General features: G+C 41.6%; 1 protein-coding gene across 2 annotated transcripts in view; it reads left to right on the forward strand.

Annotated features, from left to right (window-relative positions):
- Positions 1-24,868, forward strand: part of LOC126194797 (5'-3' exonuclease PLD3-like) — an 85,353-nt gene that overhangs the window by 24,625 nt on the left and 35,860 nt on the right. For both annotated transcript variants that reach the window (XM_049933108.1, XM_049933107.1), the window contains exons 2-6: positions 3,262-3,416; positions 15,835-15,996; positions 17,818-17,998; positions 18,837-18,971; positions 21,432-21,554. In XM_049933108.1, coding sequence (XP_049789065.1) covers positions 3,367-3,416; positions 15,835-15,996; positions 17,818-17,998; positions 18,837-18,971; positions 21,432-21,554 — 651 coding nt within the window. In that variant the 5' untranslated portion in view covers positions 3,262-3,366. The remainder of the gene's footprint in view (positions 1-3,261; positions 3,417-15,834; positions 15,997-17,817; positions 17,999-18,836; positions 18,972-21,431; positions 21,555-24,868) is intronic.

Genomic DNA, 24,868 nt, shown 5'->3' on the forward strand with positions numbered 1-24,868 from the left:
GAGCAGTCTCCAGGCCGTTGATCGATGTTACTCTTGTTACCTTGTGGTATACATGACCTCTCTGTCCTTAGTCGTACTGCCTCCTCAATTGTCTTTTTTGTGGGTCCAAGTCACGTGAGTATCCCAGGGAATGAACTGGCTGACTGTTTGGCTAAAGAAGCAATTACTCACCAACCATTCACTTCAACAATCCCAGGTGTGGATTTGAGGGTAGTAATGACATCTCCTCACTCAGAGATGAAATGACATATGATGGGTTACTGCTCCCCCTAATAAACTCTGCACTATGTAGGAGACAACTGCTGCATGCCACTCCTCCTCCTGTTCCTCCTAGAAGGAATCCACCCTCTTATGTTGCCTCCACATTGGTCATACCTAACTAATCCATAGTTTTATTTTATGTAACAACCCATCTTCACATTGTGGCTGTGGAGCCTTACAGACAGTAGCTCAAAAGCTGGTGGAATGCCTCCTTCCAGTTCTCTGTGCTAAGTATTGGTAGTTGAACTGGTTCTCCATTTTCTCTGTGAAAGTGCCTTGTATTCCTAAATGTAAAATTTGAAACTGCCTTCGGGACGAGGGAAGCTGGCTGGGGTTGCAGTGCCTCGTGCTGGGCCTTCGGGTTCTTTGACACAACGTTCTTTGGGGGCTGCCTCTGTCATCCTTCTTTTACACATTTAAATTGCATTTATTTTAGATGTGGTTTGCTCATTTTTCTGCCTCATCATATTTTCCATTTTAGGAATAGCACTCGGTTGAAGAGTAGGTGCTGTTCCCCTCTTTCAACTTTGTCTAGAATGGAATGGGGAGGGAAAGGCTATGGGAGGGATGGCTCCAGTTGCATGCAGAGCCATAGGGGTCACCCAACTCCTACCTTGATCATGTCTTTTTTTCACCTTCTTTCATTATTGATGAGCCAACCGATGTCCATTACATTTTTATCCGTGTCACTTTTACTGTTCTGAATCTCCCAGCTAGAAAGCATCCTTTGCCGTGTAACTGTGTCCGCCCTTAATTGGGTTGACAAGGGATCTTACCGTAGATGAGCCCTAGGAGACCACTGGTCTGTTCTGACCGATGTACCTGTATGAACCATGCGGTTTTACCTCTCCATAAATTATTTCTCAGCTCTGGCATTGTCACTGCCTTCAGTGCCTCAGTTTTATCACGGCTATGTACTTTCTTCAGATTACATTTATGGAGGATGTCACAAACTGCTGATAAACTACTTCTTGACTGAGGGTCTGATGACCTTGCTTTTTAGTTCTTTAAGCCCAAACCAGCCAACCAAAATTGCTGTGCTGGTATGCAACACAGCTACCAAATTATAATAGAAAAGGTTCAGGAATCTTGCCCGATCACCAAAATTAAGCAACATTGTGTCCAGTTAGTACTTGGATGGGTGACCATTTGGGAAAAACTGGCTGCTGTTGGTTTTAAGGACATGCAAATTGCTGGGGTTGCATTCCATTGAAAGACTTACATTAGGCCATAGTCCCACACAACATTTTTATAGGAAGGCTATTGTGCACAATCTGTGCAAGCACCTTATATTAATGAGTAATGGATTGTGTAATTAATTAGATTACCAAACACATCATGAAGAAACTTTGACACTACATTTAGTGAGCTTCATTGTCACATGGGGCCAAAATTATGAAATTGCAGACACTGGCTCTTACTCTGGATCAGAAGTTATGATGAACACTGTGAAATGCCGTACTCCCCCCCCCCTCCCCCCACCTCTCTCTCTCTCTCTCTCTCTCTCTCTCTCTCTCTCTATCTATCTATCTCTCTTCCCCCCCCCCCCCCCCACCCTTCTCCCTCCATCCTGGTTTCACTCTTGTTTACAGGATTTACATTTGTGAAGCAAAGAAGACAAAAGCATAAAAACACATGAATTGTTTTGTAGGCTGCTACCTGTGTGGACAATGCGCAACGTAATTTATTGGCTTGACTCATTCTTTTCAGAGAGGTCGGTCATGCACCATCACTTTAAAGCCTGTACATTTAATACAAAATTATAATAAATAGACAAGTAAGCAAAAATATTTATAAGCAAATTAACTGGGTAAATCCTGTAGGATTAATGATGTTGACAAAACCAGACAGTTATATTTTACACCAAATAAATATTTGTTGAATAATGGTCATGAATTTGTGAATAGTGGCCTCAAATCAGTTGTGGATTTCAAGGAAAAAATAGTTAAACAGTAATTAATGTATGTCAGTAGTGTGTGCAGGACATCAAATAAAGAAATGCATGCTATCAAATTTTATGCAACTGCACAGTAATTCATGAAAATGAATGGCAAACATTCAAAGTCTGAAAGTGCAGTTGGCCACTGTCAGTCACAACATAAAATAAAGTTTATTATCCTAAATAACCATTGCGAAAAACATGCAACAAGTTTCACACTGAAATATAGTAATCAAGTGCAGCAAATAATTAGTTCACAGCTGCCTCAAATTTTGTAAACAGATTTAATGTTTGTATAGTAGCAGAAATTCAGTCATCAAAAACACAAATAACATAAGTGAAAAGTTAACCTGTAACTTGTACTCAAAAAATTATTCAAAGTCCAGTAAGTGGTTAGAGTATGTAACGCGTGCAGCTGCTTGGCTGCACAGTCACATGACAGACTTAAAAGCAAAAAACAAAGACAAAAGACACAATGAAGGCAGATGTCCTTGCACGCCCTATAACTTGGCCTTCAATATTTTTAATGGTGTCACTCACTACTGAAGCCAAGTTGGACACTTAATTACCTCTATTAAAATTTAAAGCTGATAGCACATACATATAACATATTGGAAAACAGAAAATTAGAGGATCATTTTACCACCTGTTATTAAAAAGCAATTCAGCAATGAACAAATTATGAACAAAGTTCTGAAAGCATGCATATGTTAAATTTTGCAGTGTGACAAAAATTATATAAAATTAAAAATTTAGATACATATTGAATGGTACCTATATTTGGAGTATTCTCCAATTATGATGATTAGGTAAAGATCTAGGAAATTAATGTTGCTTCGTATTATGTGTAATTATGGGGAGTTGTAGTACTGATGCACATGCAAACTTCCAGTAATAAACCATGCGTTTGGCACACAGCCAACACCATTCCTCACATACCTTGCTTGGGCAGCTAGCTGCTGCAAGCTGCTGAAACACTCACTGCTGTCTGTCACCCCATAAGTAAACCTTTTGTCATTTCACAAGCAAAATACACTTTCTTTTTTTCTTTCTCTTATCAGCCAGTGATAGAAGATGCTTCGAGTGTGGATGCCAATGGCCTGGATGGAGGCTGCGAGGATGCTGTCGCAGAGGAGGGGGACCTTGAGCTGTGGGACTCCCGGTACATGCTCCGCGGGGACCAGCACAGTGCGGACGGAGCCTTTGGTAACTCCAGGTAATGCAATTGGGACTGACAGTGGTGCATTGGGAATGGAACTGCAAAGAGTAGCTCACTTGACACAAGCAAAGCTTTCAGTAACAAAGTCAATTTTCAACTGTTTTCCATCTGGTAAAGGCACATGTTGTTAATCAATGAGACAATAGAAATGTTAAGTAAATATTCTCAAGGTAACAGAAACCAAAACATTGCATTAAAGCAAGCGTTCAGTGCATAGTGCTGTGGAATGTGGAAAAAACCGCAAATTGGTGTTCATAAGAAGAACAACAACACCAAAAATGTAACAGGAGCGTAATATGTAAGAAATTGTCCACGCAACCTGCCACTGATGATGCCTTGCAGAAAATAAAGGCGAAACGCGTATGGCACTAAAATTGTGTTTTATTCAGTTGCTGTCAGATGGTCCATAAGTAAAAATTATCAATATACCGTAATATTACACGCAACTGAGGAAGACAGGACTACAAAAGTTGAAAAAGTTATCAGGTTTCCAGCCACGTCAAGTGATAAGTTACACAATCTTTTGGCCAAGCATTCCTTGGCCATTGACAAGTGGGCTGCTGGTATACCCTTATATACACCAGCTGCCGGCTGTATGTCACTGGTGCTCACGGCATCGCCATATGTGGGCATACATTGACTCGGCGTTTGATATGCCTGCTTCATCTGTGCCATCACTGGATCCTACGGTGTGCTGAGCTCAGGCCACCAATTCTGTTTAGGGTGTTAGTGGTAATTTTCATTTCAAAGGGTTCTTTAATTACACAGTCCCAGAAACCACTAGTGCAAGCCATGACAAAATTTCCTCAAATTGTATCTGATGGCCATTTTCAAGAGCGTTTTCAGCCAAAGCCGATTTCTCTGGGTAGTGTAGACGAAGTCTCTCGTGCTTCTTCCTGCATTGTTCCACAGTGTGAACTGTTTGTCCGGTGTAAGACTTGCCACACTCGTAAGGTATCTTGTTGACCCCAGTTGTTCTGAGAGCTGCTGTGTCTGTAGGTGGTCTCAGCAGTTGGGGGATTTATGTCGGATGCCTGAAGATTGATTTGTGTCTTTTTCGGCAGCCGGCTTATCTTACGTGACACAGAGTCACAGAAAGACCAAAAAGCAAGTTTTTTTTCCTGCTCATTGTCGGTGGTCTTATTGTATTTTTTGCTTGAAATCATTTCATTTACTTGAATATTGTAGCAGTTGTTCCTGAAGACCTTGTGTATGAGGCTTAGCTTGTGGGACAGATTACCAGTGTTTGATACCATTCTTGAACAATGCACCAATGTTTGTAACACAGCGCACTTCTGTGCTCAGAGATGGTGGCTGTCATCGTACAAGTACGGATTGGTGTGTCAAGGTTTTCTATAGATGCTATGGCCAAGACATCTGTGCTATTTGCGATGGGAAAGACACAAGATCAAATTGATCTTCGGGCCTCCGACAAAAGTCCTTCAATTGCTTAGACCAGTTAAACATGCATCAAGTCTCAGAACACCTGGGGTGTACAAGGTACCTTGAGAGTTTGGCCAGTCTTACATCAGACAAACAATACACATTGTGGAACAATGCAGGAAGGAGCATGAAAGATTTTATTGCCCGCCCTACGTCGAAAAATAGACTTCAGCTGAGCGTGCTTCAAAATGGCCAATGGATGCAGTTTGACAAAACTTCTGTCATAGCTTGCCCTAGTGGTATCCAGGACTGTGTAATTAAAGAAGCCTTTGAACTAAAACTCACCAGTACCCTAAACAGAGACAGTGGCCTGCAGCTTAGCATGGCGGGGATCCAGTGATTGTATAGTTGAAGTGGGCATGTCGAATGCAGAGTCAACATATGCTCCCACATGGCTGGTGCAGTTGTTAGACCGATTGCTGCTGGTGCTACAATGGCAGCCTATTAAGATCTAAGTGAGTTTGAACGTGGTGTTATTTTCGGTGCATGAGCAATGGGACACAGCATCTCAGAGATGGCGATGAAGTAGGGATTTAATCGTGTGACCATTTCACTAGTGTGTTGTGAATATTAGTAATCTGGTAAAACATCAAATCTCCAACATCACTGTGGCCGGAAAGAGATCTGCAAGAATGGGACCAACAGTGACTGAAGAGAATTGTTCAGCGTGGCAGAAGTGCAACTCTTCTGCAAATTTCTGCAGATTTCAATGCTGGGCCATCAACAAGTGTCAGTGTGCGAATCATTCAACGAAACATCATCAATATGGGCATTTGGAGCCAAAGAGCCGCTCATGTACCCTTGATGAATGCATGACACAAAGCCTTATGCCTTGACTGGGCCTGTCAACACCGACATTGGAATGTTGATGCCTGGTCGGAATGTTGATGCCTGGTCGGATGAGTTTTGTTTCAAATTGTATCAAGTGGATGGATGTGGAAGAATATGGAAACAACCTCATGAATCCATGGACCCTGCATGTCAGCAGGGGACTGTTCAAGCTGGTGGAGGCTCTGTAATGGTGTGGGGCATTCACAATTGGAGTGATATGGGTCCCCTGATACATTAGATACGACTCTTGACATGTGACACGTATGTAAGCATCCTGTCTGATCACCTGCATCCATTCATGTCCATTGTGTATCCGACGGACTTGGGCTATTCCAACAAGACAATATGACATCCCACACATCCAGAAATGCTACAGTGTGGTGCCAGGAATACTCTTCTGAGTTTGAACGCTTCCTCTGGCCACCAAATTCCCCAGACATGAACATTATTGAACATATTTGGGATGCCTTGCAGCATGTTGTTCAGAAGAGATCTCCATCCCCCCAAACTCTAACGAATTTTTAGACAGCCCTGCAGGATTCGTGGTGTCAATTCTCTCCAGCACTACATCAGACGTTAGTTGAGTCTATGTTTGCTTGCGGGGGGCTTACACGATATTGGGCAAGTGTTCCAGTTTCTTTGGCTCTTCAGTGTATAATAATGTACCAGCAGCTTAATGACAGTTATACCACTTGACAATGGCCAGTGTGTGCTTGGTTGAAAGGTCATGTAATTTTAATAACTTGATGCAGTTGGAAACCCGAGAACGTTTTATTCGCTATTTACAATGTTTACCTATCTCCATCCAGGCCACTTACAGAAGTTGAACTGACTGCATTAATCCAGCGGATCCCCTTCCTTCCCCCCTTTTCTTCCTCCTGCTTGACAACATCAGTGCACACCACCCTCTGTAAGGAAGTATCACTTCTTCTGGTAAGGCCCTTCTAATTGACCAGCTTCTCACGGACCATGACCTGTGCCTACTCAGTGATTCTCCTACACACTTCAGTGCCGCCCATGGCAACTATTCAGCTGTCAATCTAATGATCTCTTCCCCGATCTTGTGGCTTCACTACATTGGTCACTACTTGAGGACTTGTGTTACAGTGACCACTTTCCTTTGATGGTGTCATTTCCTTGCCATCGCCAGACAGAACTACTACCACATTGAGCACTTCAGAGCCACCTTGCCTTCATATGCCTCTCTGTCAGATTGTATTGATGAGTTTATGCAAGATGTTTGACATAATCATTCACATCACTGGAACTGGTATTCCCCATTCTACAGGTCGCCCCCCCCCCCCCCCGCCCCATCAGCTGGTGTCCTGGTGGACCAAAGACATTGCAATAACTATACAGGATCATTGACTAGCCCTGCAATGATTCAAATGACATGCTACACAAATCAGCATTATCACTTTAAAGTGACTTCATGCTAAGACTCGCTATCTAATCAAACGCAGTAAGAACCTCCCAGTGGGTCCACAACTCTTTTGTGGATATGTGCGTGCCGAACGTGGGACCCTGAGTTAATGCGGCTCTCTTTCTTTTCCGGGCTGCATACCTTCCTTTTCCACATCCCTCCCTGTCCCCCATCCTTCCCCACCCTCTCCCCCCACCTCATCCCTTCCCCTTCTCCCTCTCTTTGGGAGTATGTTTTGTGCCTACATCCAGAAATTGACACCTGTAACTGTAATCCATAGTTCCTCTTCTTTGCTCTCTCTGGTGGAAAGTCTGTGTCCTCTTTTTGTCCTATTTTCCTTGCTTTTTGTCTTTACCCTCTTCGCAGCTGCAGCATTTGATAACTCTCTTCTTTCCTTTTCTTTGTACCTCCTTTTCTCTTTCTTTCCTTCCAGTGCGTGTCTGAAGGCCGACCCATGCATTCCCTCATGTAGCTAGTGACGGGGTAACGCGTAATTCCCCACCCCAGGTAGACAAGTAGGATATGTACGTATCCCCTGGTAAAAGGCCAGGCCCAGGGAAGGGTGATTACCCGAGCTGATACCTTCCAAACGTGTCAATTGGTTCCTCTGTCCATTTCTTGGGAGGTGTGACCTAAGGTGTGGACTATCACCTAAGGTGGGAGTGCCCTCAAGAGAGGGCCCCCATGAGGAAGAAGCATGCCATCGGAGACACCGATAATCATGGGGGATACTTTCGCAATGGTTTCCTCTACTTCTACAACTTCTGCCCACAATAGAAAGCTAGATGAGTCTCAGCCGTTGACAGTTCTTCAAAAAAATGATTCAAATGGCTCTGAGCACTATGGGACTCAACTGCTGAGGTCATTAGTACCCTAGAACGTAGAACTAGGTAAACCTAACTAACCTAAGGACATCACAAACATCCATGCCCGAGGCAGGATTTGAACCTGCGACCGTAGTGGTCTTGCGGTTCCAGACTGCAGCGCCTTTAAACGCACGGCCACTTCGGCCGGCCGACAGTTCTTCCATCAATGCCAAAGTTGCTAATTGTTTCTCAGTCTGATGAAGGTCAAGTCTTCTCCACAATCATCCCTTTAATTATTCAGAATAGCGTCAATGCAATTGCAGGTACTGTAAAGTCTTGCTCCCGATTATGAAATGGCACCTTGTTGTTAGAAACAGTCAGTGACCTCCAGGCACAAAAACTGCTGCACACTACACCGCTACACACCTTCCGTGTCCGGGTGGAGGCATACCGTACATGAAACTCAACATGCGGGGTGGTTTATACATGCTCACTCGACAGATTATCCAATGAGGACATTCAGCACTACCTGTCTGACCAGGGCATAATGGCCATACATTGTCATGAAAAGGGTTGACAAGGACTTAGTACCGACCCGTACTCTCTTCTTGACGTTTGGCAGAGTTCATCTTCCATTGAAAAGCGGGATATGAGATCATTTCAGTTCACCCTTACATCCCCAGCCCTACGCGTTGCTATCAGTGGCAGCGGTTTAATCATACCAGCCAGTTGTGTTCCAGTCCAGCCGAATGCATTACATGTGGCAGGGATACCCATGAGGGTGACCATCCACCTCCATCCCCTCATTGCATCAACTGTATGGGCGACCACACTGCTTCTTCTAGAGATTGCCCTATTTTCAAAGATCAATGAATTATTCAGGAAATCTGAGTGAAGGAGAAGGTGTCCACATATGCTGCTTGTAAGTTATTCACCAGTAGAAAGCCCACTGCGCTCGCAGTGGGTAAATATAACACTGTCCTTGCATCTCCTCGGCCTGCTAAGGAGGTAGCCACACATACTTGTGATCTCACCTTTAGTCCTATGGTCGTCAGATTGGCCAGCGCAAAAATCGCCCGTTCATCCTCGCCACTATTGCCTGCTCACTCTCATGCTCACCCTTCATCAGCTCTTGCTAAATCACGGTCCCCAATATCGGACACCCAGACTTCCAAAAATGAGCCTACTCATGAAGAATTTTTACATACCCTCACCTCCCAACGGTCGTTTCCTCCCTCCTCTCACTGCCCTGCTTCCAAGAAGGCTCAAAAGAAACAAAGTTCCTCTCCTTCTCCGCCACGGCGTGTCTCATGTCCAGCGCCACCCAATGGTAACTGCCCTCGACCGTCTTCCGTGTCACTGAGACGCACCGTTCGTGGCCGATCAACCAGCCGATCACTGGCGGCAGGAGCTGCCCCTGAGCAATGTATGGATCAGGATCTTCTGCCTTTGGCTGAATGCTGTTCCACACCATCGGCTGCCGGCTCTCAGCGGTCATTGAGTTAATGACAACTGTGGTGAGATTTTTCCCTTTTCTGTTCGCCCTGTAGTTTGGAGTTGAATTCGACGGTTATCCGGCATGTCTAGTTTCTCTCCGATCTCTGAGCTCACTGTCGTGCATGATACCTTCTTAGTGGACTCAGTCGCAATTTCTAACTAATTGTGTCAACACTTTGCTGAGATTTCGAGCTCTTCAAATTACCCGCCCAATGAAACGAGCAGTGGAAGTGTGACCTCTTGCTTTCTCCTCTCAAAATCGCGAAAGCTGTAATACTGTTTTCTCTATGCGGGAACTCCAACTTGCACTCTCTTTCTCTTGCTCTTCCGCCTTGGGACTAGATGACATCCACGTCCAAATGTTGCTGCATTTATCATACCGTAGTCTGTGTTATCTCCTTCGCCTTTATAATCGAATTTGGACCAACAGTACCTTTCCCAGAAGATGGCGGGAAGCTGTCGTCATTCCTATTCTGGAACCTGGAAAGGACAAACATCTCCCCTCTAGCTATCGCCCCATATCTCTCACGAGTATTGTATGTAAGGTTTTGGAGTGTACAGTGAACTGCCGTTTAGGCTGGAGGCTGGAGCCCTGAAACCTGCCCAATGCGGTTTCCAAAAGCATCGTTCTGCAGTTGACCATATTGTTCCTCTCTCCGCTTATATCATGAACAATTTTCTCAGGAACAGCAAATGGTAGCAATATTTTTTTATCTGGAGAGAGCATATGATACCTGTTGGTGGACAGGCATCCACCGCACACTGTTCTCTTGGGGCTTTTGAGGTCGGCTACCCCTTTTTATTCATGAATTTGACAGAGCGCACCTTTCAGGTGTGGGTGCACACCACACTCTCCCATACTTTCACCCAAGAAAATTGGGTGCCCCAGGGCTACGTGCTGAGAGTTGTACTGTTTGCCATCGCCATAAATCCAGTTATGGATTATCTTCTTCTCGATGTCTCAGGCTCCTTCTTTGTCAACAATTTTCTAATCTACTACAGCTCTCAACGGACCAGCAGTCTTGAATGACGTCTTCAAGGATGTCTCGATCGTCTCCACTCATGGAGCATCGAAACCAGCTTCCACTTTTCTCCCAGTAAGACAGTCTGTGTAAATTTTTGGCATCATGCAGAGTTTCCTCCTCCTTCCCTACACCTAGGCCCTGTCGACCTTCCATTCGCCGATGTCACCAAATTCTTGGGACTTATGTTTGATAGAAAACTGTGCTGGTCTTCCCATGTTTATATATCTCGGCTCGCTGTACGCAATCCCTCAACACCCTCTGTGTTCTGAGTGGTGCCTTCTGGGGAGTGGACCGAGTGGTCCTCCTCCACCTATATTGTGCCTTAGTGCACTCAAAATAGGACTATGGAAGCCCACTTTACTCCTCTGCATAGCCGTCTATTCTCTGGTGTCCACCACCATGGATTGCGCTTAGCATCTGGAGCTTTTTATAGCAGCCCTGTGGAGAGCCTTTACGCTGAGACTGCTGAACCTCTGTTGTCCAATCGGCGAGCTGTCCTATTGAGTCATTACGCTTGTCATCTGTCTTCCATGCCCACCCATCCGACCTATGCCCTTTTTTTATATGCCTCCTTGGATTTAGGGTATGCAGGCCACCCCTCCTCCCTACTACCACCGGGAGTCCGCTTCCGTCAACTGTTACGTTCCCTTTCCTTTCACTTTCCTAAAACTTTTTTTGACAAATTGGAGTACAGCGCCACCTTAACTTCATCCCCGGACCTGCCTTCTCCCTTTGTCAGCTTCCCAAGGATGATATCCCCCCTATAGTTTATCGTTGGCCATTTGGTACTTTATGCACACAAATGGAGGGTGCCACATTTATTTACACTGATGGCTCAAAGATCACATTTGGTGTTTGGAGTGCCTATGTTGTTGGCAACACCACTAATAGATTTCGGTTTCCCGACCAGTGTTCGGTTTTTACTGCAGAGCTTTATGCTGTTTTCCAGGCTGTCCAATACGTCCGTCGCCATAAGCGGCTACAGTATATTATATTCCCAGATTCGCTCAGCTCTCTTCTCAACCTCCAAGCTCTTTACCCTGTCCACCCTCTGGTCCATCAGATTCAGGACAGCCTCCTCTTGGGGGAGTCTCTGTGGTATTCCTCTGGATCCCAGGGCACGTTGGTATCCGCAGAAACGAGGCAGCTGATAAAGCAGCCAAGGCTGCAGTCTCTCTTCCTCAGCCCACTGTTCACGTGGTTCCCTTTGCAGATCTACAGAGCATTTTTTGTCGTCATGTTACTCTTTTATGGCACACACATTGGTCTACACTTCCCAATAATAAGTTACGGGATGTAAAACATCTTCCCTATGCTTGGACCTCTTCCTCCCAGACTCTTCGCCGAGAGGGAGTAATTTTAACTAGAGTCCAGATAGGGTATTGTCTTTTTAGCCATTGACATCTTTTAAGTGGTGATTCTCCCCCTCTTTGTCCTCACTGCTCTCAACCGTGGACAGTGAGACAACTTTTACTTCAGTGCCCCTATTTTAATCCACTACACACCCATTTACAGTTGTTGATTGATATATCTTTCCCTTGTAGCAGATGACATGCATTCAGCCGATCGCGTCCTTGAGTGTCAGTGACATGACATTGGTCATTTGAAGCTCCTTTTTGGGGAATACAACCCCCCTCCCCCCCCCCCCCTCGTTCAGTAGTAGTTTTCTAAGATTTCCTTCCGTTTTTAGTTTTACGCCTCCTTGAGTTTTGCTCCCATTGCTGCTGATTTTGCACTCGGCTTTTTACCCTTCCCTAAGCCACAGAATAGGCACTTACGACCAAAGCAGTTTTGTGCCCTAAAACCATAAAAAAAAGAAAGAAAAAACACAGTAAGAAGAAATGTTGGGAGTGCTATGTCTCCTCCCTGGTGACTTACGCATTGTTCTCGGGTGTGGGCCAAGGTTTGTGGTCTTGTTGGTCACCTCCCCACCCCAGTCCTTAAGCCAGGCAAGAACCCAGTGTCTCTTGACAGTTACTGGCCAATTAGTCTGACCAACATATTCTATAAGCTACTTCAAAGTGTTATTGCCCACAAATTGTACTTGCTGGGTTCATGAATATCGGGACCTTTTGCCCCCCCCTCCCCCCCCCCCCCCCCCCCCCAATCAGTGTTGTTTCGTTTCTGGGAGTTCGATCCCAAACTGATCATCCGCTTAGGTTGGAAATGGCAATCTGACAGGCTGTTTCTAAACGACTGCACCTTGTGGCAGACTTTTTTAATGTGCATAAGGCATACAACACCACTTGGTGTCATCAAATTGTATTCATCCTCCACGACTGGGTGTTACGAACCCCACCCAACAGATTATTATTCGTCAGTTTTTATCACAACTGTTGTTGGCATTTCTGTCAGCACTTTTTTAGCTCTTTATGATTCCAAGAGAACAGTGGTGCACAGAGCTCCGTATTGTGTGTAACTCTTCATCACCATCGAGGGTTAGTGACCCTGCTGGACTGCTGGTCACTACTGCATTGTACGACAATGGTTTTTGCATTTGGTATGACTTTCACTTGGTAGTCTCTGCTGAAGACTGGCTACTAGGTGCCATCCAGTGGGCCTCTGCATTTTCTTTTTACCATGGTTTCCAGTTCTCTTCTACAACGACATGAGTCACGTATTTCTGCAGCCGTACCATCGTCCATCCTGACCTGGAACTCTACTTAGGTACCCAGAACTTGTACATTGTAGCAGAGTCCTATTTCTTGTGCCTCATGTTTGATCAAAAGCTGATTTGGTTGGATATTCAACTCCTAAAGACTAGCTGCATTCAGAAGCTTAATGCTATCTGCTTCCTTCCCAGCACATCCTGGGGTGTGGATCACACTACTCGTATTTGTATTTACAGGGCACTGGTTTCATCCTGACTCAACTATGGTTGCCAGTTTTATGGCTTGACAGCTCCTTCAGCTCTGAATCTGTTATACCAAGTCCACCATCATGGGGTCTCTCCAGCCACTGGTGCCTATCTGACTTGTCCTGTAGGCAATGTCCTTGCTGAATCATCTGTCTTCCCTCTTGAGATTCAATGGTATCAGCTCTTAGTCTTCCATGCAATCACCAATTGACAATTCCCTGATCATCCCATTTAACCCATTCTCTTTACATACAAGGCATGTCATCATCCTGATTCCTGCCCTTGAGTAAGATTTAAAGTTGGAATGCACCTTGTTTCCCTCTGCCGAGATCTCCATCTCCTCTTCCTGGACTGTGCTCCCCATTTTCCCATTCACTCCCCCTTGGATGGTGCTCATGCCATGGGTTAGAACCAGTTCTTATAAGGTTTTAAGGCCTCAGCTGCTTACATGACCTTTCATCATCTGTATGTCCTGTTCAAGAGTTCCAAGGTGCTAGTGTCTTTTATGTCAACAGCTCAAAAACTGTGGGTCTGATGGAATATGCTTTTACATCTCCTGCTGGTATGGAACACCATTTGGTGCTGAGAACATGTAGTGTATTTATGGCAGAGCTGAAAGCCGTTAGGGGAGCACTTAATCACTCCACATTCACTTGGCTGACCCCAGCTGCAGATTTGTGGGTGCACATAAGATATCTGCTTGCTACCCCATCTAATAAACTCCTGCACCACAAATAACCGAGACAATATTGCAGTATATCCCCTATCTTGGTAAATTTATACATGGAATTGGCTCCCTGAAGACCGAAGGTCAGCTGCAGGGAATGATGATGTATGGTTGTTTTCATTAAGTTTTGCAGATGATTATGTTCTAGCACAAAATGAAGATGACACAGAGTTTGATACAACATTTATATCAGGAACTTGAAAAACGGGGACTACAAATAAGTCTAGCAAAAAAATCGTATCTGGTAAAGAATAGTGACACTCAACTAGAAATGCACATCAGTGATTAGGCACTTATGAAACAAGTAGCAAAAGTTTAATACTTAGTGGCATATATATGTAAAAAAATAGGCTGGGAAGTACAGTAATAAAATGGAGAACACAATGAAGGGGAAGAAAAATTGGCCATCTGAATCCCTTTTCAAGGAATAACCATCATCATAAATACCACCACTACCACCTCCACTACCTTGCACAGTATGCCACCATTGGCAGAGAGTGTTTGGAACACATGCCTCTTTGTCTTCTCCAGTCTTTGAATCACCTTACACTCGCTAACCTGGTCCAGCCCTGTCCTGTCTTCCAGATGCTTTTTTCCTCCCCTACTAGCCACATCCGTTCCACCATTTGGTTGGGTACAGATCAACATGGCATCAGCTTGTGCAAATGCCAATGATCTGACCAGAATTTTAATTATGTCGATGTAAATATATCTCAACATACATTGTTTCCATTATTATTTTATGTGATAATAGAGCCAACAATTCAAAATTTTTACTGTCCGTGATAATTGCAGGTATACAATGCTACTCTCTCACTGTAGAATTATCATTACAGATCAAGTGGAATTTCTGTTTTCATTTCCCACTCTCTCAAATTGTTTTCCCAAGGGATTCTTAAGCCATCATTTCATGTTTTTATTCATCTTGTACAGAAGTGAAATATGGACTCTAAAAAGCTAGGACGTGTATTTTCTGTCTATTCCAAAACATCCTTCTTAGAGGCTACCACACTGCTTTGCATTACTGTTACATCTCTTGATCACTGTTTGCAGTCTGCCAAGTAATTTCCTTATTGTCCTGCGTTATTCATTGCCAAGGGAATACTACCTTCAAGTTTGTGTGTTTATGATGATTCACAGATGTATTACTCTGCAGTTTGAGTCTGGTTTTCTTTACACTTTTGCTAGTGAGTGGTGGTGTAGTGTACAAAAAAGGTACAGCTGTTCAGTTGGAGTGGTGTGGGATGATGCTCATGAAAGGTGTAAAACATGAAGTGAAAACCTTTACTCTCTTGCCATTCAAAGAAGTATCACATCACATGTTAGAAGGATCCAGAATTAACACACACTGTAACAACACAAGCTTCAAACTACTTGAAGTGCAGCTAGGAAACTTGATTACAGAATCTTGAATTTGAAGACAAGACTTGTGACATGCAAGTGAAGTTCTCATAATGCGTTCAAGGATCCATTCAAGAGAGTTGAGGTCATAAGTTTTGAAAATTATGAATACAAGAACTTCTTGCAGCATTTCTTTTTCTAAGGTATTTTATTGTGAGAGAGATTTCTCAGATGCAAGTGGATAGAAAGAGAAGACATAAATAGTCTGTCATATCTGAAGTAATGTATAATAATTTTTTTTGAAAGGGATTGTTTTTAAGAACCCAACAAATTGTTATTAGGACTACACTAGTATTAAGTAAGAAGTAAAGTAATTTTAATTTTGTTTTCCATGTTGCTCCTTTCGCTATATGATTGAACTCTTTCTTTCATCTTCAAAATTGAAAGTATATGTGTGTGTTTCAGGTGGGGTCCCCGCGGTTGGTGCAGACCTTCCTGCATTCCTATCACCATCATCCTTATCCTCATAGTACTGGTTGTGCTGCTGCCTCTTCTAGACCACCAGAATAGTCACCACGGAAAAGGTGGCAGCTCATCTAACTCGTCTGTCTGTGAAGACTCCTGTAGGTAAGCAAAGTAGTTATTTATGTGGTTAAGAGATGCAAATGGTGAAAGTTTACTCCTTGTATAGTACCATCCAAATGGATGAAAGTTGTAGTAGTTATTTTAAGCTGAAGCAGCGTGCACAGGTTGGAGTAACATGGAGAGCTGCATCAAACTAGTCTGTGGACAGAAGAAGAAGAAAAAGAAGAAGAAGAAGGCAGTTTTTTTTTTTTTTTTTTTTTTTTTTTTTTTTTTTTTTTTTTTTTTAAAGCCATATATTGCAACTGTGTTTCCGTGACTCATTGCATTGAATGAAAGGGGGGGGGGGGCTTGGTTATGTTTCTTGGAAATTGCTTGTCGTTCAGTTGAATTTGATTAAAGTCTGTTACAAACACTTTGTGCATATTGAGGAGTCAGTTGCTCATAGTCTTAATGTGATACATGTTTTAAGTACCATTCTCTGACGGTTGGGCTTCAGCACCAGATAATGTACACTATCATATCAAAAGTATCGGGACACCCCCTTAGAGCTATCCAATCGTGACTTGCAACCCACTCTTGCAGCTGTACTTCTACCAGCATCTCTCTCTGACATTCTAAAATCATGTGTTCAGGTGAAGGGGTGCAGACTCAGTTCTTCAGGTGATGTGAATGGAGAACATGAAGAAAAGAAGCATCAGTCATAGTTGAATCTTTATGGGCTGAGGTCAGCATTCCAAATGGACTGAAATTAGTGCATGGGATGTGCAGTACATTAATTGATATTGTGCAATAGAGGGCAGTTGAATGAAATTTTTAAGACACCGACCATATGTTCGCAAAGATGGAGTTTGCCCTGTCCAGCTATCCTAATTTAGGTTTGCCATGGTTTTCCTAAATCATTTCAGCCAAATGGCGGCATGCTTCCTTAAAGGCCACAACTACCCAACTGTGCGATCCTCATTAAAGCATACTTGTCTATTGTGTGCATGTGCACATTTTTGGGCTATTTTTCAATGTATTGTGATGACAAGTCCTATATCATTGTAGTATGATCCCTGGATTAATAAGTAAATAAACAAGCAGTGATTATTGCTGTACACCATTTTATTGTTCTGTACTATGTGGTGATATGCTGATTACTTATGTAGCTGTAGATTCACACTTCCAGAATTGGTTGGTTCCCAGATTGGCATATTTCATTTACTTTTAATTGTGGTTTGATTGACATAGCATTTATAGTGGATATGATCAATCGAAAATGGAACTAATGAACCAGTGAACTTTATTTTGTCCATAATAGATTGCATTGTAATGACAGTGACTAAATATTAAGTCTTAAATGAAAGTATTTTCTGTTTAGTTACTTTCATGTTCCATGGATCATTTTTGCATGATAAATTGACATGATGTGGAACAAGTCATTTTACACTCGTATTGCAAATTAATCTGTACATCTATTTGCACTCTAAATATGACTATGTAATTATAATTCCCCCCACCCCCAAATGAAAACAAGATATACAGATTGAGTTAGCAATTTTTGTGTTTGACACACTATCATAATCAGGCAGAGAGTTATGTAAATAATATTTTAGGCTTGTCAGAACCAATAGAAAGTATGTAATTTTTTATAATTGAAATACAGTATTTAGTAGAGTAACTAGTGCAAAAAGCTGTTTCATTTATAGTTTATCATTGTAGTTTGTTGAAAGTGTAATTGACACAAATAAAATACAACTGATCTATCACATATATCATTTATTTCAGATAGACACACTTTTTGTTTTTATTGTGTAATTTGGGTTATCTCCTTTTTGAATGGTATTGCAGCTGATCTGATTATTACATTTTGCATCACTTTAGGTTCACTCTAGTGGAAAGTATACCAGAAGGACTAACTTACCCTCCTGGTTCAACGCCTCACCCTTCTACGTATCAGACTTGGATGACAATGATAGAGAATGCTGAAAATTCAATAGAAATTGCCTCGTTTTACTGGACGTTACGAGGATCGGACATCTATAAACACCCTTCGGCATGGCAGGTAAAGTAATAGCTATGCTATGTGATCTGATGGATACGTGGTAGCATAGAGTTGCTCGTCGCAGCATCCTGTTGCCACAGTTAGTTGTCTGCTGTACAGTAACATGTTCTTAATGTTATGCTGTTTATTGCATAAAAAGAAGAGGAAAAACTGTTAAAACAATGGGCAGAAAAATTGGTACTTGCTATTCCTCAGAAGGTGATAGGAACATTGGTCAAATGTCACATCTGGTGCATGCATAGGGAACAGTAAGAGTGCAGCATTGACATGAATTTGATAGACATTGTTATATGAAGTGCTGCATGACAAGTTTTCCTGTTCATTGTGCGTATGAGATGGAAACATGTAAAGGATGATTTTCTGTTAAGGGGAACTGGATATGCATTGACATATTTCACTTTGAGCTGTTTGTTGAAAACAGCACAATAGCTGAAACTGCAATTGTAAATAAATAAATACATTTAATACCCATCCAATTTTAATTATGTGGGATCTAGCTTGGTGATGGACTGTGTTATAGGAGGTAATCCTAGAATGGGAAAAGGAAGTAGCCACAGAAAGATTACTGTACAGAGTTTGCATTAGAGGTTCAAAGAGTGATGTCAGTCAGCTGCCTTGCATTCACCAATGCCTTGGCAATCTTGCCAAGAAACATGGGGATAGATGTGCAACAGGTAAATACACTGACAGAACAAGCAGAAAAATGTGGCATCCAAATTTCTTTTGAGAAAGCAAAGTACTTAATGAATGTCTGAACAGTACCGTATCAGCTAATAACTGACTACATTAAAACAGAAAAATTATATGTAACTAATGAATGTGGTTTCTGTGATTTCAGGGAGAAGATGTGTTCAAAGCTCTAATGGAAGCAGGTGCTAATAGAAGTATTACTCTGAGGATTGCACAAAATTTTCCAAATCCAAAACAGCCAAACTTGGACACTGAAGATCTCATAAGGCATGGAGCTGCTGAGGTATTTCCATAATTTCTGCTTAGTGTGAAACTAAATTGTATGGGGAAAATTGCCATTACAATAGTAGAATGTTTGGTTCCATCAGAGAAAATACCTTAACATTTTACAGTGTTTCAGAAGATACCACATCTGTCATCATTTGTGATGGTATCATTCATGTTAAGAACTTGTGTTGTGCTAAATTGACAGGCTTCACTGGATTACACTTTTTTCTACCCCTCTTGCCGCCTCCCCCCCCCCCCCCCCCCCCCCAAACACACACCTACCTACCTACCCACCCACACACCCACATTTGACTTTCATCTTCCTAACACCATAGTAGTAGCAGCAGCAGCGGTAGTAGTGTAGTAGTAATAGTTTTCTTCATCTGTAGATCACTTATTCAGGGTACTGGGTATGTCATGCTGTTGTAGTTTAATGCATACATACACAGGCATCTACACAGTTACAGGTCTAGTTGGACAGGTATGAGACAGGTAATTGACTGCTACCTAATAGTTCAAGCCATCCTGGCATTTGCCTCAGGTAATTTAGGGAAACATGCTAGAGTTCAATGGATGCATCATGACCTGGGCCATCTGGATCCTTCCCTCCGTCCACCACTGGCTTCTCTGAACTTTGCAAATGCCACACATCCTTGCTCCCATAATCCTCCTGGTCTTAATGTCCACTAACCAATTGCCCCTTCCCCCTCGACCTAACAGTTCCTCATTCTTTTGTCCTGTCACCCCTATTCCTCTGTCTTGTCACTCCTTCTCAATCCACATCTCCACATCACCTTCTTCAGGCACCACTGGCTCACACTGACATATCACATCCCTATCCCATGCATCTGCTACCCCTCCCTCCCGTTGTGGCTGTTCTGCCTGCTTTGATCTTCCTTGATCGTTGTTTGTTGACTGTCCCCGGTGTCTTCGTACTGTGTTGCTGCACTGGCTGAAAAATGGGTTGCGGATTCGGACACTGACTAAATGATGCAGACGATAGATGCACAGTTACGTTTCTACAGTACTTAAATTTTCACTTTATGCAACCCCCTAATAATACACCGTTATGTGTATGGCCAGTGCACTATTGTTTAAACTTTCCATAAGCTTCATTAATAGTTTGCAGGTAAAACTCCACATACTACTGCAGTAATTTCTTGTTGAACATCTACAAACAGTAAAACCTAACCACATAGTTCACAGTTCTTGAAGAATAATTGTCTGTGTATGGAGCAGACACTGTCACTGTTTTTACACATGGCCTAATTGTTTAACACTTATTCCACAGTTAATTTGAAGCATTTTTGTTGTTATAACCAGCACAGGTTACTCGTCTGAAAGTCGGCCATGGACTGACTGTCTCGTGACCAAAAATCAGGCCCTTATATATCATCACAATAATAGGTGCTGAAACTACACATTGCTTAAAGTTAAATTTACAGAAATTGCAATTAAAACTTAAATAACTCAATTAGCTGAATACATTGAAAAATTGCGTCTTTTTAACAGTTTCTCCTACTACAAGGTTTAGGCCGAATTACTTGTTTAAATCATGAAATTAACAAATATAGTTACACAAATAGTACTTTTGACAAAACTGTTAATTACTTTGGAATTAATGAAGGGCTGGTTTTGCTAACATGTTTTTGAATAGAGCTAAATAGATACTTCAATATTACTAGCATTTCATCTTCTAAACATTTATAATTAGTGCAGAATTTATATTTGTTTATATGTCAACAATAGAATATAAGATCCAGAACAATCACTGATTTCATCCTATAACAAGATACTAACTAGGCATAGTCAAAATAAATTAGAAAATCAATTACATATGCAAAACTAAGCACAAAACTAGATCTGGTGCTATATTCTTTAAAACACGCCAATCTTTCTCTCTTATGAAAATGCAGATTATATTCACGTATGTTAATGATGATTAGTTAAAAGTAACAAAACGAATTTAAGGAGGCAGATGGTAAAAACAAGAGGGGAATTAAAATTATCCCAGCTTGCTTCGTCACACTGTATTCCTACACAGCAGACGCTGCCTCCATCCTAGCCACTAGCTACCCACCCACAACCCTTTGTCCAGAATCCTGCCTCTACCTGTCAGCATGTGATCTAGCTCATCAAAGGATTTATTCCGAGGGCTTGCAAGTTTTCTCTGTCTTTTGTATGTGGCTGTCGGTGACTAAGTGCTTTTGTTTTTTGGTGAATGGTCTCCTTTACTAGTAATTCTCCCCTACACTAATTTGTGAAATTGAGAGGATTACTGTATTTGTAAATGACGTAATTCTGTTGGATTCTCTCTTTTTTACAGTTCTGATGTTAAAAGTCAAGAGCTATGGTATGTTATTTTTTGTTTAGTGTTTAACAATTCTTCTAAAATATCTTAAAATATTCATCATAAAATAAATTTGTTGATAAGTTGTATTTCTTTCAGTCAAGTTATTACACATTTCTCATTCAGGTGCGAAGTGTTAACTTCCCTCGTCTTGTGGGCGGTGGTGTGCTGCACACTAAACTTTGGATTGTGGACCGGAAACATGTGTATGTAGGTAGTGCAAACATGGACTGGAGATCACTTACACAGGTATGTTGTTGTAATTTTATTTTTTGAGAAAATCTATTCACATTTGTGTAATGAACCTGTTCTCTTTAGAATGGAAGAGGGAAATATCTGTTGCCAATATGAATGGCAAACTGTAATTCCCTTTTAAACAATAGATATCTTAGCATTAAATGGCCTTTTTACCATTATTAAACAGCACTATCCAAGACAGGAAATTCATTTATTTGCAGTAACCATCAGCAGACTATTGGTAAGTCCAAAGAGTTACTAATGGAAAAACAGCATTTTATTTTTGATCCATGTCATTTGTTGTTATTTCATCTGTCAATCAATAAAACTGTGTTGTTCTCTCCATAGACAAACTATTCACATGCCTCACATTTACCTGTGGCAGATCAACATAGAAAAGATTTTAACAGTGAACCTAGCAATGTTGAGAAATTAGTTGTTAGCTGATATGACTATCCAAACTTAACCCAGTGTGCACTTGATAACTTTCTTGTCAACTCTGCAAGCAGATTGTGCAATCACCTTTACATGATTTTCATCAATTCATTTAGGCACCATCTTCAGGTGAGGACACTGTTTGCTAAAACTCTCTGGAAATGATTCCTACCATATGTTGGTAGCCTATTTTGCAAGACAGGAAGAATTATAAAAATATATAGTATAAAAAGTGTTGTACCAGACAAAAAAACACTCTTAGGTACCATGGAGGGTTCTTAGCTTTCTTTACTCCTGGAGAGGGCCGATAGGTTACAGCAACACACAAAATACCAGATCACTTTGTTACAACTAGAACAAGATAAAATACTTAACTCTGTCACTCAACATTTATGTATTACTTTATACAGGGAAAGATACTAGTCTTTTCTCACAGAGTACAATTGATGATAAACATTTATTAAGAGTATTGTATAATACAGTTGTCGGACTGCTTGCTTGGTAGGGAGGCAATGCTGTCATCTTTGTTGATAATTGCTGAGTGGACTGAGGAGTACTCACTCAGATGTAAGTAAATGAGCTGATGCGGTGGCATATGGAATCTCTTCTTGTCATGTCTATGCCACCATCTCTCATCCGTCGTTGCTTCTGGCAGTGGCTATATTTACATCTGGTTCCGTCATGAAGTACCAACCTCACCTTGGGACTTCACTCTTTGGATAACAACACAAGAAATGTGGCTATCCACCAGGCAAGATGAAAGCTTTCTTTGGATTTATTGAAGATGATATAACGCTGAAGAAATCCAACGCTTACAGAAAACCTTGGCATTGTGGAAAAACATATATTCGCCAGATGATATGCACCATTCATAATGCATGGGCTGAGCACCATCCTCACACACGATTACTACTACCTGAAAAATCTACAGTGGTGGAGCACTGTTAAAGTGAGGGACACAGAATGGTGATGTATGATGATAGGTACTGGAAAAATGCGAAATAGATGCGAACTCTACCTCAAAATGTGAAAACTCTAAATTATTTAATAGACACTGTTTCATAGCATATTGTATCCAGATGAATTATTTTATCAGAGGTAGTTTGAAATAGCTTTATTTTTTGCAAATAAAAAATGAAAATGTAGCAAATTTTCACTTATTGATATTGTACGTCATCAGGCAAAACATGATAAGGAAAGATAATGTGCGTAAAAACTTGTTTGCAAAATAAAAAGCTTACAAACTCAGTGATGTATCGGTGCACTCAATGATCTGGTGCCGTGCCAGTTTTGGGCGATTGAATGGTCTGTTTCAGATACATGTTGCATAATGCAGCATAATACTCGGCTGTGGGATGTAGCATTTTATAGTGAAGAAGCGTGTATGTCAGTTTGTTAGGTAAAGTTCAAAAGATGGTGTAATGCAACACTTTTAACCCTTTGCCTTACGATTTAAGTTCCATTAGCATGGGCCATAAGTGGCTACAAGGTACAGATGCGCCTTAAGATTCCCTGTGCTTACACACACTAAGGCTGTGGTGCACTACGCCTGGTGGCATCCAATGTTGTGCAGACGCCCTCGGGATTTGTAAGTACATGTGTGAGATACCAGTAACATGACATTTCTACAGGTATCATAAATAATGACAATTAGTTGCCCATTAGAAACGAAACATTCATTGTCTCAAACACAACGATATATTCACAAATGTTTTATTTCCCTTTATAAGCAAACATACATTGATGAAATACATCTTAATAATAATATTCACAGCACTGCAATGATCTAAGACTGTATAATACTTTGTTCAAAACATTCTGGGACCTGTTACGTTAGTACGTTGACAAACATATTTTCAAATGCAGTGTCTTCACAATGATGTGTACACGAATTTAATGGTCTTAGATTGTATGATGCACATGTAATGCAACCCTGCACTTTTTGCATTCCCATGTTGTTTCGCTGTGTCGTTTATGCTTTCTTTACACGACACAAGCTCTCGCAGGATTTACTTTTGATGGTGTTGGATCAATATGTTTGGCAAAATGTGTCCAATGTTGCACGTGCAGTCTTTGTGGTATATTGCTGGATGCTAATCGTCCCTTCCGATTATATTCCGGTAAAGGTGTAGTTTTCAACAATGATTCTGCAATGTGAATCCTATATTCTGCATAGCTATGTCGTTCGCCGCAATGTATTTTGTAATACAAAATATACACATTAAATAAAGCAACATCAAATAGGTAAAAGAATATCTTGCGGCATCCTTTCATGCATTTTGTCATCACAGGGAAGCATGCGAGCATCTGATCTTTGCGATCAATTCCAATCATGCCTCTATTGTATTTGACGACCCATTTCAGTTTCCATGACGCATTGTGGAGAGGTGTGTCTGTGGCAATAATTTCTGCTGTTGAATGTTTTGTGGAAAGCATGTAAGCGTCTCGTTTATCTTTCCATTTTAGTGCCAATATTCCATTACAATTCCTCACTGTATGTTCTCCCTTCTTTAATTTTGTCTTCAGGAAGTCTGTGGGCATATTTTTTTCTGTTTGAGCGCATTGTTCCAAACACGTTAGTTTTATTGATGAGGAGAGTTTTGAAGAGTTCCAGTGAAGAAAACCAGTTATCTACTTAGTATGCTGTTTGTGTAATACTGACTGTGATAGTTTTAGAACTATACTTTCAGAGGCACTACCTCTAGCATCACGTTTGTCACTACCCGTGTATATCCTAAAATCATAGCAGTATCATGAACTTGACTCACACAATTTATAAATTTTAATACCAAACCTTGCTCTTTTTGATGGGTTAAATTGTTTGTAGGATAAGCACCCCTTAAATTTCATTAATGATTCATAAATGGCAATATTCTCATAGTGTACACTTT

This window comes from Schistocerca nitens, chromosome 7 (assembly GCF_023898315.1).
Source record: "Schistocerca nitens isolate TAMUIC-IGC-003100 chromosome 7, iqSchNite1.1, whole genome shotgun sequence".
NCBI classification, from domain to species: Eukaryota; Metazoa; Arthropoda; class Insecta; order Orthoptera; family Acrididae; genus Schistocerca; species Schistocerca nitens.